Here is a 13,952-nt window from a genome sequence, read left to right on the forward strand (position 1 = left end):
GCTGCAATACAGGCATGGCAGAGCATCACCAGAGAAGATACCCAGCAACTGGCAATGTCCATGAATCGCAGACTTCAAGCAGTCATTGCATGCAAAGGATATGCAACAAAATACTGAACATGACATTGCTGTGTCCCAAACATTATGGTGCCCCAAAATAGATGGACTATGTATAAACACTGCTGTAATTTCTACATGGTGAAATCAAAATGTATTCTAATGGCCTTTATTAAAATCTGACAATGTGCACTTTAACCACATGTGATTGGTTTTTTTTTTTTCTTCTTTTTTTTCCCTATTACAAATCTCAAATTGTGGAGTACAGAGGCAAGTAAATAAATGATGGGTCTTTGTCCCAAATATCATGGAGGGCACTATTTCCATCTTAATGCAGTGGCACTTTACGGTTTCATTTCTGGTGGTTGAATAATTTAGTAATGGCTATAACCCCAGAATGACAAATGTTTTATATGCAAATATGAGATTTTGAAAAAAACTGTTGAAATAAATATTAAAGCTTGATGCTATACGTTTCAAAATACAGAAAATAAAGACACAAATTTTGAAAAATAAAATCAAATGACATTGCGCTCTTCAGCTGTTTGTGTTCTGATAACTTAATATCTTAACAACAATAATCACCAACATATTGCCACACTCAAGACAGTTCTGTGTGTTTGCAGATTACATTATCAGTGTAAGGTACGAAGTGATCACAAAACTCAGAGCTGTTTAACTCAATTTTCATACACTTTCAAAATTTCAAGAGCTCTTCAAATTCATGTGAAATTTGCTAAACAGATACGAGAATGGCATGCAACCGCTGAAAAAGGTGAGTTCACACAACAAAGGATTTACTTGCGGTAAACAATAGAGAGAATAATAACCTGGAAATATGCCAGCGTGCCAATTTCTGAGTGACAATCTTTGAAAATGTTTACATTTTTAGAATACACTTACTCCACAAAATTGTGTTACTCTGTTGGATTTGTTCTGGATTAGAGGTTTTTTGTCGAAATATTTGTTTCCACTTTAGGCCTTGCATTATTCTGTAGGTCACTCATTTATTTATTTTTTTAAATCGTGGTTCCTGAAGAAGGTTGAATCTTCCATAATTGTGACGCAGCAATATAATCACATTGAATCAATACAATAATAAAGCCATCTAAATGTTACACACATTCCTTAACAAATCCAGAATGAATTCACCCAGACAGGTATGTTTGTGTGGACTGATGGAAGAGTGGGCATTGTGAAAATTAGCACAATGTGGGCAAAAATATCTTCCAAATCATTTTGAAATACCTTGGTGACAATGAGTAGTAATGAAAGGTAAGAGTTAGCATTTGGAATAGCTACAATAGTGAATTAATTACATTTCATTTTGTTGGTGGTTTTATTTTCAATTTGACCAAATAAGCATCACCTATTTAAATAAACTGGAGTAAATTTGGTGCAGGATGACTAATGTTCAAGAATAGTATTTGAATCTCATGGCTGACAAACACTTTAATGCATCTATCATTAATAGCATCCTTCAGTGCATTCTGTTTCATAATCACCATACCATTTTTCTGTATAATAGAAAAATGGGGGAAAGCAGAAGTCTGACACCTGCCGAGAAGGTACATTTATGTGCAACAAAAACAAATTGGATAATGGAGTGCAGTGGGTTCAAGCAACATGTATGTCTTTCAAATGGAGTGTGAGCTCTTCCAAACTAGTTATTGTAAACTGCTATCCAAGTTAATTTCCATTCAAATCCCATGTGAGCGAGTATCAATTACATGTCAAACCTGGCAAGGCAAATCAACAAGCTGGAAACATGAACCTTTAATGTGTTTAACAGAATATTTCTAAAACATTTGTCATATTAGTACCAGAGCAAACTATGATTTCTATTCGCCATTTCTACTCCACATTACTGTGATTCATTCAATTAACGATAAGAAAAAAAAAAGCATTTTAAAAGTACAAGTCTTTGAGAAAAATAAAAACTGTTATTTTCTGCTATAAATGAGCTGAAGGTGATGCTGGTCAATGTTTGTTGATTGGTAGTGAGATAACACCATCTCATTTAGTTTGCTTGCTCTTCCTGTATTAAACGTAGGTCCAGCTATGCGAGATGTACTCTTTCAAACTTCTGAATGGTGGTTTTTGATGATGGCATAACAAGAACCAGCAACACAATTAAAATCGATAATACTGTGGCACAAGGCAAGCACGTGGAACAGTTGTCTCTGACTTTTTGTTCTAACATGATCTGCTTGTTCCACCAAAAAAATGCTTTCCAAGCAGATTGTGCACTTGCTGAAGGTTTGATTATGTTTCAAGTTTATGGGTCCAGTTATTAAAGCCACACGTGGGACTACTGTCTTCCGATCATTGCACACGCTAGTGATAACAGCACTGACACAGCAAAGTTTTACTCGTAATACACTATCTTCTGCTCTTGAAATTGAAAGGCTGATCATACTTAAGCGCTTTCACAGCATCTGTTCTGCACTGACAAATATTTCGTCCAGATAAAAGTCCTTTTTAAAAAAAAAAAAAAAAAAATCCTCTACCTCCAAAAATGAATAGCAGCAATTAATCGACAGTCTGGGACGGAACCATCAGTCTCATGGGTTTTGGGCAGATGAGAGGAAATATTAAATTAAAACTTAACACAATGTAAAAGTGTTTGTCTACGTAACTTCTGAAAATCTTTACATTCAAGCTATAAAAAGAGAAATATCTCAACAATCCTGTTGCATTTCTTTCTCCAGAGGTAATTATGGCACGATTATCAGTTTCTTTACTTTTGTCATTGCACACTTAGGTGGAGCAATAAATTGTATCTATACAAAATCCAGCCCCGTCCCCCCCCCCCCCCCCCCCCCGTCCTCAATATAGTGTTGTTGCAAAATGACAGGTTTTATTTAGAGATGTGCAGACTCCCCTGTAGTTTGGTATAGCTTTATCCTCATACTCAGCTGAATTTCTGCAGAGTCCACAGGACGTTCTTCTTTATGCTTGCCTTTTCTTCCCCAATTTCATTTTGGGATTGAAATAACGTCGTCTCAGATCCCAGCTGTCAAATCTGTGATCACTTGTCCTTTCACCAATTTCCTAAGGAATTCTTTTTCTTTTCCAATATTATGAGTCCAAGACTGAAAATAAATTATATATCAACAGTTAATTTCAATTGAGGTAACCAGTACTTTGACCATGCTTCTTGCAGTTTTGTCAAATTCTGATAAACACAGTTATCATTCCAGAATCCAACCGATTAAGTTGGTGCCAAAGTTTTCTAGTATTTGCATCTTTATCCAATAGCTCAATTAATCTTTTATTGAATATAATAATTATAAAATGGAAACTGCAGAACATAAGGGACAGGAATAGAATTAGGCCAATCGGCCCATCAAGTCTACTCCACCATTCAATCATGGCTGATCTATCTCTCCCTCAGTCAGTCGATGAACTGTTTCCAGGTAAAGTTAACATAGTTTTTACTATAATTATCCTGTTTGGCATTAAAATGTAGAAACATCAGGAACTGTCGTGGAAAAATTGGATCAGTTTGAAGAAGGGTCCTGATTCAAAATGTCACCTATCCATGAGTTACTACAGCACTGTGTGTATTCTAATGTGGAATATAATTTCAAATCATTGCATCTTTATTATGGACTTTTCAGATAACCTAAATACTTTTGAGTTATATACTTACAGTGTAATGAAATTGAATTTCCAGAAACTTTCTAAGAACATTTCAAGTTAGTTTCAATGGAAACTCCAAAACAATTTGCACTTGGACAATAATGATATTGTAGTGTAACACCCTAAAGTGCTTTGCAGCAGGAGCCACAACCCACAAAGAAACATTGGGTTAGATAACACCAATTTATGGTAGATCTAAAGGTAAGAGACATATAGACAGATGTACATGCAATTTGTGATGATTGTTAGTTTTTTGATATGGATCATCAAATATCATAATTACATTTTTTTTTCCTTTCTCAATCTTATTTCAGTATTTTGAAACCAACTCTAGAAGCACAGCACACTCAGTCAAAAAAAAATCTCTTGGCATGTGGGACTTTTGAGGTACTTATCCACAGCCATCTGGGAGTACGGAAAGCTCGAGACATATTCTATTAAGCAAGAAATAAGTTAAGCCGTTGATCCCGTGCCCTGGGTTTCCCTTGATAATACCCTTGCATTGTGCAACTAATCTGTAACATAAAAAGCTAGTATATTATATGCCCCTCTAAACAAAATATCTTTAAAACATATTTATTATAATAATAAAGACTCCCAATTCCAGGTGAAAAACTGGTGGACTAGAAACTTCCCGATTTTAAAAACTCCCATGATAATCATTATAAAATCCACCTGATAGATTGTCAGCTTCTCAACTTTAAATCAGAGCTGCAAAATCCAACCAGAATATATCCCTGGTTGGTAGTACCTGTACTAAACATTTTGTGTTGTAGCATCAGCAAACTTTTACCTTGTCTAAAATTTATTCCATTCATTTTAAGAGGCAGGGTACAATACATTCACACAATATTGTATATACATTACCACTGACTTGGGTGGAACTTCAAGAGTCTGAAATTTAATTCAGGGCTGCATGAAACATGGAACTGCTCAAATTAAATATGCTCTCTGGCTCTCCCACCATCTTTGCTGCTTGACCACCCATTCAGATTCCAAACTAATAGTGTGCCCACTTAACGTTATTGCAAGTCTGTAGGAAGGAATTGCAGAAGCTGGTTTAAACCAAAGATAGGCACAAAATGCTCTGTGGGACAGGCAGCATCTCTGGAGAAAAGGAATGGATGACGTTTCGGGTCAAGACCCTTCTTTAGACTAGTCGAGAAAGGGAAATGAGAGATGTAGACAGTGATGTAGAGAACAAATGTATAAAAGATATGCAAAAAAGTAACAATGATAAAGGAAGCTGTTTTAAAAGTGAGAATGAGTACCTGGTGTGACTCGGGTGGGGGAGGGATGAAGAAAGGGAATGCGGGGTTACTTGATGTTCGAGAAACCAATTCATACCACTGCTGCACAAGCAAAATATGAGATTTTTAAAATGTTCTTAGTTGTTAGTTCTTTCTTTTTAAAATTGATTAAACAATTTTATTTTTAAACCAGCCAACAAAGACCAGTGATTTGGTGCAATGATTTTCAAAGACCATCAGGGAGTTTTGAGGATGGGGCTCATTCTGGCTCATCCATGACATAACATTATATAATCTAAGTTCCTGGCAGTGCTCAGAGTTCCACCAAACACCTCCAGGGTCACATAGGCCTGGAAGAATGGGCTTCTGATTTCCACTGAGGTCAATTTGGGGCAATGGAGAATGAGTTAATCGTCTTGCAATGTTAAATAGTCTGCTTTTAAACAAATTACAATCAGCATAGAATGTAAAGTTTACTTCAATGACCAGCACCATCTTTCAAATGACTTATCCAGATACTCCATCAGTTGAAAGAAGTAGAACCCCAGAAATTTCTGCTGCGGTCATAAGCTTTTTATTCATTCAATGTATTAATATGTGTGGGATAATTGGAACCTCTGGTTTGGTTCTCATTCTACTTTCGTTCCCCATAACTTATTCAAAGGTAAAACCTGAAATGATGTTACTTGCATGATATAAAATGAATCCACTGGATTTTATCAGTTGAGCATAGAAACGCCACTCTACTGGGACTTGACACAGTAATTACAAGGCAATGCAAGTCAGTAATCTATGCCCTGTGCCTGAGCCAATATCGGAACATGATACGTGGTTGCAGATGTGATATTTAATTAGGAAGAACATACTTAAATCACTCTTTAGTCTTGACCTTGAACACCACATTTTTTCCCCCCAAAGTCCTTTTGACCTTATTCCAGGAACACATTGATTTTTAGCATATTGTAAGTAGCTAATAAAAAATAATAATAATAATAATGGATGGGATTTATATAGCGCCTTTCTAATACTCAAGGCGCTTTACATCGCATTATTCATTCACTCCTCAGTCACACTCGGTGGTGGTAAGCTACTTCTGTAGCCACAGCTGCCCTGGGGCAGACTGACGGAAGCGTGGCTGCCAATCTGCGCCTACGGCCCCTCCGACCACCACCAATCACTCACACACATTCACACACAGGCAAAGGTGGGTGAAGTGTCTTGCCCAAGGACACAACGACAGTATGCACTCCAAGCGGGATTCGAACCGGCTACCTTCCGGTCGCCAGCCGAACACTTAGCCCATTGCGCCGTAAGTAAAATACAAGTAATTTTATTACTGTAATACTGTTTCTAGTACTTCCAAGACCTTTATTCAGTCTCTGATGATTTAATTACTGTACAAGTTATTTACAATATATATTAACGATTTAGACAAAGGAATTAAACGTAACATCTCCAAGTTTGCGGATGACACAAAACTGGGTAGCAGAGTGAGCTGCAAGGAGGATGCTGAGGTTGCAGGGTGACTTGGATAGCTTGAGTTGGCAGATGCATGACAGATGCAGTATAATGCGGATAAATGTGAGGTTATCCACTTTGGTGGCAAGAACAAGAAGGCAGATTATTATCTGGATGGTGCGAGATTAGGAAAAGGGGAGGTGCAACGAGACCTGGGTGTCCTTGTACAGTCACTGAAAGTATACACGCAGGTACAGCAGGCAATGAAGAAAGCAAATGGCATGTTGGCCTTTTATAGGGAGAGGAATTGAGTATAGGAGCAAGGAGGTCCAACTGCAGTTGCACAGGGCCCTGGTGAGACCACACCTGGACTAATGTGTGCAGTTTTGATCTCCTAATTTGAGGATGGATTTATGTTCACTGACGTGCAATGACAATAAAAGATATATTATTATTATTATTATTCATGAATTGATGCAAGTTCAAAAGGTTAACTTCTGGGATGGAGGGACTGACATATGATGAAAGCATGGGCATATATTCACCAGAGTATAGAAGGATGAGAGGAATTCTTATAGAAACATATACAATTCTTAAGCGATTGGACAGGCGAGATGCAGGAAAAATGGCCCCGGTGTTGGGAGAGTCCAGAACCAGGGGTCACAGTTTAAGAATAAGAGGTAGGGCATTTAAGTCTGAGATGAGGAAAAACATTTTTACCCAGAGAGTTGTGAATCTGTGGCATTCTCTGCCATAGAATGCAGTGGAGGTCAGTTCACTGGATGTTTTCAAGAGAGTTAGATATAGCTCTAAGGTCTAACGGAATCAAGGGATATGGAGAGAAGGCAGGAACGGGGTACTGATTTAGGATGATCAGCCATGTTCATATTGAATGGCGGTGCTGACTCGAATGACCCACTCCTACACTTATTTTCTATGTTTCTACTTTTAGCCGAGTCTTTCACCCCTGCCTGTTAAGCAAGCGATCTGTTCAAGGGCATAATCCCAGCATAAATCCTTGAACAGGAGTGATCATATTCTTCCAGCATCAAATATTCAGTGATACATAAAGGTTGTACTGCAGGGAGAGGTGGGGATGCTGGATGTTGTCATTCACGGAGGAAAGATAAAAGGATGTTCAGCAAAAAATTGTAAATAGATCATCTTTACATCTCTTGAAAAATGTTGGGATTTATAGAGGTAATTTTTCTGAAGTCTTTAATTTCTCTCGGAGATTCATTCTGCTTTCCAATCTCCCCACTGTTTTAGCCCTCTGTATCTCTACAGGCTCCTTCAAGTAGAACAGTATATCACAGGAACAGTATGAGCACAGGAACAGGCCCCTAAAGCCCGCGCCAAACATGATGTCAAGTTAAATTAATCTCTACCTGCACTTGATCCATATCCCTCTTTTCCCTGTAATGTATATCCATGTGCCTACCTAAAATCTTCTTCAACATCACCTTTGCATCTGCTTCCACCACCACCCCTGGCAGCACCTTCTACTTCCATCCAATATATCTGTACTGATCCACTTCCAGCCTCTCCAGCAATTGCTTCACAACTGACAGTCATGCCGTGTGCTACTGAGTTGCTAAGCTTTGGAATTTCTTCCTTAAACCCCTCTGTGCCTCTGCTTCACTTTCCGCCTTTCCCAAATCTCTATGATTGGTCAACTGCTCTTTTTTTGTTGTGTAGATTGCCACAAATATTTTTTCATTTAAATGTCTTAGGATATTTCCGTTATGTAAAGAGGCACTGCATGAAAGTTGTTTTTGCACAGATTAGAATTGGCTTTCAGAAACAGGCTTGCGAGCTGTAGTTCTGACCAGCTCACTATGAATCTAAATGTTTATTAAGGGCCTGTCCCACTTAGGCGATTTTTTAGGTGACTGTCGGCGATTGTCATAGTTGTAGCAGATCGCCGAAAAGCCGGCGACTGGGCCCCCCCTACGACAATGTCTACAACAACCTACCACCTAGTTGACATCACGTACGGCAAGCTACCGGCGACCCATTAGGACGTCCACTTACGACCACACAGGCATCAACCTACGACAACCAAAGTCAACGTACGTTCACATGCGACAAGCTACGACCATGTCGGCGACAACTGAAGACAATTCAATCGGCGGTTGACATAGGTAGTCGCCAATGGAATTCACCGCGGTCAGCACCGGCGATAACCTACATCACCTGGCGACAACCTACGTCATCCTGATGACCTACTACCACCGCACCTATGTCATGAGAATACAAACTAAGATCCATGGGGTCAAAACTAATGTTGCTGCTAATTTTTCAATATGTTGAAACCAGAACGACGTTATGACTTGTTGCGAAACTGAGGAGACTACTCATGACCATGCAGGTGACCCCCCCTGCAACCACCGGCGAACATGTGGCGACCGCATTGTCTCCTGTAGTCGCCTAATAAATTGCCTAAGTGGGACAGGCCCTTTATGTATACACATTTTTGCTAAAATTGGGGGTCCTGGATAGAATACTATACTTCTGCTCCCTTGCCCCATTAATTCAACAAAGATAATGATTGCAGTTTAAAATCTCTGCACCTGCCACCTGCAGTCCTCTTCAGGTGTACTTGCAAATCTCTTTTCACCTGAGAAGTTTGAGGAATGCCTGGCACCAATTCTGTCAAGCAGGAAACTGTTGATTATAGTTCTCAGTAAGTTAAGAAGCAAATGCTTTTGAAAAAATAATTCTGGAGCGCAGCAGTTCCACTGGCTTATTACATTAAATAACCAAATTTTCTTGTTTTTCCCACTCAAATTTGTCTAGACTGAAGTGATTTGTATACTCCAGAGATTCTGCAAACTATGGGGCCACAGACAAAGAATTAGGAAGTGACATTATCCTAAAAAGTTATTTTACAGCTGATATGGGCCTGATGGACTGAATGGCCTCCATCTTTACCATAACCTCAATGATTGTATTATATTCGCCCGCTTATGATTATTTGACATTTGTGCCACTTTATCAAAAATACAATGTACTCTGAATCTTTCCCAGATGTTACTCTCACTTATGGTTGATCCAAAAATCTGTTCCTTTTATCTCCTCCTCACTTTTCTTTGTTACACTAATACATTTGCAAGACCTTTGTTTCCTTTCCCACCCATCAAAGAGTTCTTGACAAAGAGTTCTTGAAGCTATACCTGAATGGACAAAGCAGGACAAATCTCTTTTAAATTGATGCAGTAGCGATGCACTTAAAGGGGATTTTACTGCAACGTGAGCCCACACTAACAAAGGTTTCACAATGGAACATTGCATTGTGTGACTGTGGAAAACTGATATGGAAACGTTCACTCAACAGGGTGAATATGCCATTAACGTGTACGTGTGGAACCCCAAATCTTAGAAACTGTAGCAAGAGTATCATCTACCTACAACATAATGTGTCTACAGAAAATGTAGTCATATGAAGAAGTGGCATTTTAATTGAATACCTCTACATTACACTGCAAGGTAGTTTACAATAAAAGAGTTGTTAAAGATGTTTACTTTCCATAAGAATATTTAAATAATAAAATGTAAGCATGTTAGGCTCAGCTTACCTAGTACATTAAGTAACTTTCAGAATTTTACAGGATATCAGAAATGTGACACGCAGTTCAGAAACAAATATTGCCCTCTGCTAATCAAATCCGTTCTACATGAATCAAGAGATCTATAGCTTACTTTCAACTGAGTTGAACTTTTCTGGATATTTACTGCAATTTGTAATAGTGGAGAATTTGAAGTTACATTGAGGTCATATTGTATGAACCAAAACTTGGATTCATAAAATTTTCAGTGAATTATACGTGAGCTTCTCAAGACCTATTGATTATTTCCACTTGAAGTGCTGGTCTGAGAATTTGGTGGACAGGACATGAGGTTCCAATTTATTCAGCAGTGTACGAGTGTGTGAGACTTTATGGAGTTATTTTACATTGCTAGATTTACCCCCCCCCCCCCCTAATTATATAGAGCAAGTTGTTATTTGTATAATGGGGCAAAATTCTTTGCTGTGTAATTGGGTCAAGTTCCAGGTTTACTCTTCATGGTCAGGGATAAAGTGCACATAAATTAAAAAGTAACATTTCCATTGCATCTGGGACATTTTAAGATATATAGCAATATGCTGCAGATAAAAAATATATATATAGTGGGTGGCTTATTGGTTCAACCTTTGGGATTTACGGTTGTTTTATATGCTTTGTGGAATCTAGAGCAGTAACAAATACTCAAATCGCAAACAGCTCATTGAGATACAGCTTCCAAAAGTAACTTTTGTTTTATTTCTTGGATCTAGCTTGTCTCATTATGTGCCAATAGCTTGAACCGCTTATAAGATTGCAGAATAAAATAATTGTCTGGTGCCCTTTTTAAAATAAAGTACCGAGTATCGGTCTTTAACTGTGTGGTTGTCCTAATACATTTTTTTTACATGTCATTAATGTAGCCCTCAGTGATGCTTGGTGTTGTTCATAAGAAAGGATTAACAAGTGTGACGAGTTTACTGATAAGAATTTGCTGAGGATTACCAGGAAATTCTATACTCCAAACAGGGATATATTACAGGCTAATTTCTGTATGAGGAGGAATGTCACTCAAGCATGTAAGCAAGCTAACTCCTGAATGAAGGGCTACATGACCCTTTGTATGGTCTTTGCTGAAGTGGGGATATGGATGAGAGGATAGGCTAAGAGTAAAGATGGTAAATGGTAGTTCCTTGAAGGAAGGCATATTCAACAATTAAAATCACAGAATGATTTTTGTACTTTGGCCATGGTATCACCTTGTGACAGGTATTATTGTAATTGCAAAAGCTGCCTGTCATTGTAATATTGCCTGAGTACATCACAGTTTTGCTTTCAGAATTGCTATGTGTGGAAATGAGACACAAGATTAGAAAAGTCACAAGAAGCAGTTGTGAGCCAGAATGGTTGTATAGATTATAAAATTAGCCTTCCTATACTACGACAGGGATTTAAAAAAAGATGAGACCTCTCCTCATCACTCATTCAGTAGTAAAATGATCAATGATTTTACCAAACTAGAGTTTATCCTGTCGATTAGCACCACTGCACTGGAAAGAAAGCTGGAACTGAAGTGGCGTATTGCAATGAAAAAGACAAATGTATTCGATGATGAAGTAGCCTTACAACTGAGGCAGAATTTGTTGTGGACCCAACTATCAAGATCACAGCTTGCATCGTTTCTGTGCTGTATTTCTAAAGTCTAACCCACAACCTTCCCAACTACCTGTATCTCCTGCCCCATTAGCAGTTGATGAGTGTGCCATATTTGCCTCAGTATCCACAGAAAACAAGTCATCCTTGAGCCCCCAAGGAACCACCTAAAGGATAAACTCGGCAGACCATGCTGGGAGGTGTGACAATCAGAGAAGGACAAGACACTTGTGTGACATCCTGATGTCTTTTCTCCAATTCATCCATGCTGAATATTCACTGAACAAGGCATGGGGATGGGAGTTTGAGCATGTATACACATAGATAGGAGGATGTGACAAAAAACTGACCTTGAACCCTTGGAAAGAAAATTGAAAACTAAATATTTTTTTGTGACAAAGGTGAAGGTTATTTTCCAAATAAAATAATTTGTAAGTTATGAGATTCACGTGATAACACCATGCCTCACGTGTGAACGCAGGCAATAGGAAAGATTAAAATCCTCGGCAATGGAAAGATACCAATTGAATGGCCGCTAAAATGGCAAAAATAATTCAATTTAGAAATGTTCCGGCTAAAAAATGGTAATTTCTTGAGTGGCCAAGTCAATCACCTGATCTGAACCCAATTGAGCATGCCTTTTATATGCTGAAGAGAAAACTGAAGGGGATTAGCACCCAAAACAAGCATAAGCTAAAGATGGCTGCAATACAGGCCTGGCCAGAGAAGATACCCAGCAACTGGTGGTGTCCATGAATCGCAGATTTCAAGCAGTCATTGCGTGCAAAGGATATGCAACAAAAGTACTAAACATGACTACTTTTGTTTACATGACATTGCTGTATCCCCAACATTATGGTGCCCTGAAATGAGGGGACTATGTATAAACACTGCTGTAATTTCTACATGGTGAAACCAAAATGTATAAAAATGGCCTTTATTCAAATCTGGCAATGTGCACTTTAACCACATGTGATTTTTTTTCTGTTACAAATCTCAAATTGCAGAGTACAGAGCAAATAAATAAATGATGGGTCTTTGTCCCAAACATTATGGTGGGCACTGTATATGCAATTGCATAGGTATTAACAGAGAGAGGTTGATATCTAGAGGGCATTCATTTCAGTCAACCTGTTGGATTGGAATGAAGTTGAGATATAATTATTTCACCCTAAGGACTGGTGAGGGATCTGGAACTCAATCGTTTTAAAGGGACAAAATGACCTGAATGGCCTCCTTTGTGTCATAAACTGTGACAGACAATTCTGCACATTACAGTCAACTTGCATTTATACTTAATTTTCAATTGGAGCATAATTTAATTTAAAAAATGAGGACATGTAGAACAGAGAATGAAGACCTAATGCCAAGACACCACATTTCTTATTCAAATAACACATTTTTTTTTTAAAACAACCATTCAACTAGAAGATATCTGTAAAAGATTCTGCTACATTTTAATGCAAAATAATATAATTTATATTCTTCCATCACCTCATACTTGAAAGTTTTACATCCTATTAAACCTCCAGTTTGTTTGCAGAAGGAGATAAATGTTCACTCTCCTTCCCTTTATTTCCCAGTCTTCTCTTTAAAGAAAGTTGAATGTAGAGCTGTGTATTTCCACAATTTTCAACCTTTATTTCATATCTCCAGTTAACAGAAGATCCTTTCCTCGGATAAACTATTGTTGCATATTGCAGAACTTTAATAAAGACAGAGCAAAAAATATCATGGAAAACCTTTTGCAAAATTAAGATAAAAAATAATTGAAGGTTGGACAGTTCAGACTGTATCAGAAGTGATGTGCACCCCTCCCCACACCATGGTGCCTCCCATACTTTAGTTCTTCAAAGACTATGAATAGATCAAAATGCCTTTTGAACTTTCCCAATGGCTCAAAGATATTTTGATCCTGCATTCATTCACTTACCTTTAATTTGCTAAATTCATTTAAGATACACCTGCATTTCAATTTAATGCCATAACCCTCCACAAAAAAACTGCAAATAAAGTATGAATTATAAAAGTTATATTAAAATCAATATTCTATAGATTCATCTAAAGATTATATAACATTCATTGTATAGATTAATTTGTGAAGTACACGTTATATTGACTAACCAGTATTTCCAAAATCCCCCTTATCTTTAATCCCTCTCATCTTCAAGTTTATAAACATTCATCCTACATTGCATTCCTTCAACAATGTAACATAAATATTGAGTGCAACATTCAAGTATCCAATTCCACTCATTTTAGAGAAGTGGTATAGCACCGAATAATATTTTCAGAAAGATTTTGATGGCCTCTTTTTATCTAGAAACAATTTCTTCCAGCATAT

General features: G+C 37.8%; 1 protein-coding gene across 4 annotated transcripts in view; it reads right to left on the bottom strand.

The window, feature by feature from the left end:
* Nucleotides 1–1,071: 1,071 nt before the first annotated feature.
* Nucleotides 1,072–13,952, bottom strand: part of st3gal3 (ST3 beta-galactoside alpha-2,3-sialyltransferase 3) — a 378,440-nt gene continuing 365,559 nt past the window's right edge. For 2 of the 4 annotated variants that reach the window (XM_033028810.1, XM_033028812.1), the window contains one exon: nucleotides 1,072–3,152. In XM_033028810.1, coding sequence (XP_032884701.1) covers nucleotides 3,063–3,152 — 90 coding nt within the window. In that variant the 3' untranslated portion in view covers nucleotides 1,072–3,062. The remainder of the gene's footprint in view (nucleotides 3,153–13,952) is intronic. The other 2 variants (XM_033028811.1, XM_033028809.1) reach the window with 1 other exon arrangement.

Source organism: Amblyraja radiata, chromosome 10 (genome assembly GCF_010909765.2).
Source record: "Amblyraja radiata isolate CabotCenter1 chromosome 10, sAmbRad1.1.pri, whole genome shotgun sequence".
In the NCBI taxonomy this organism is placed as follows: Eukaryota; Metazoa; Chordata; class Chondrichthyes; order Rajiformes; family Rajidae; genus Amblyraja; species Amblyraja radiata.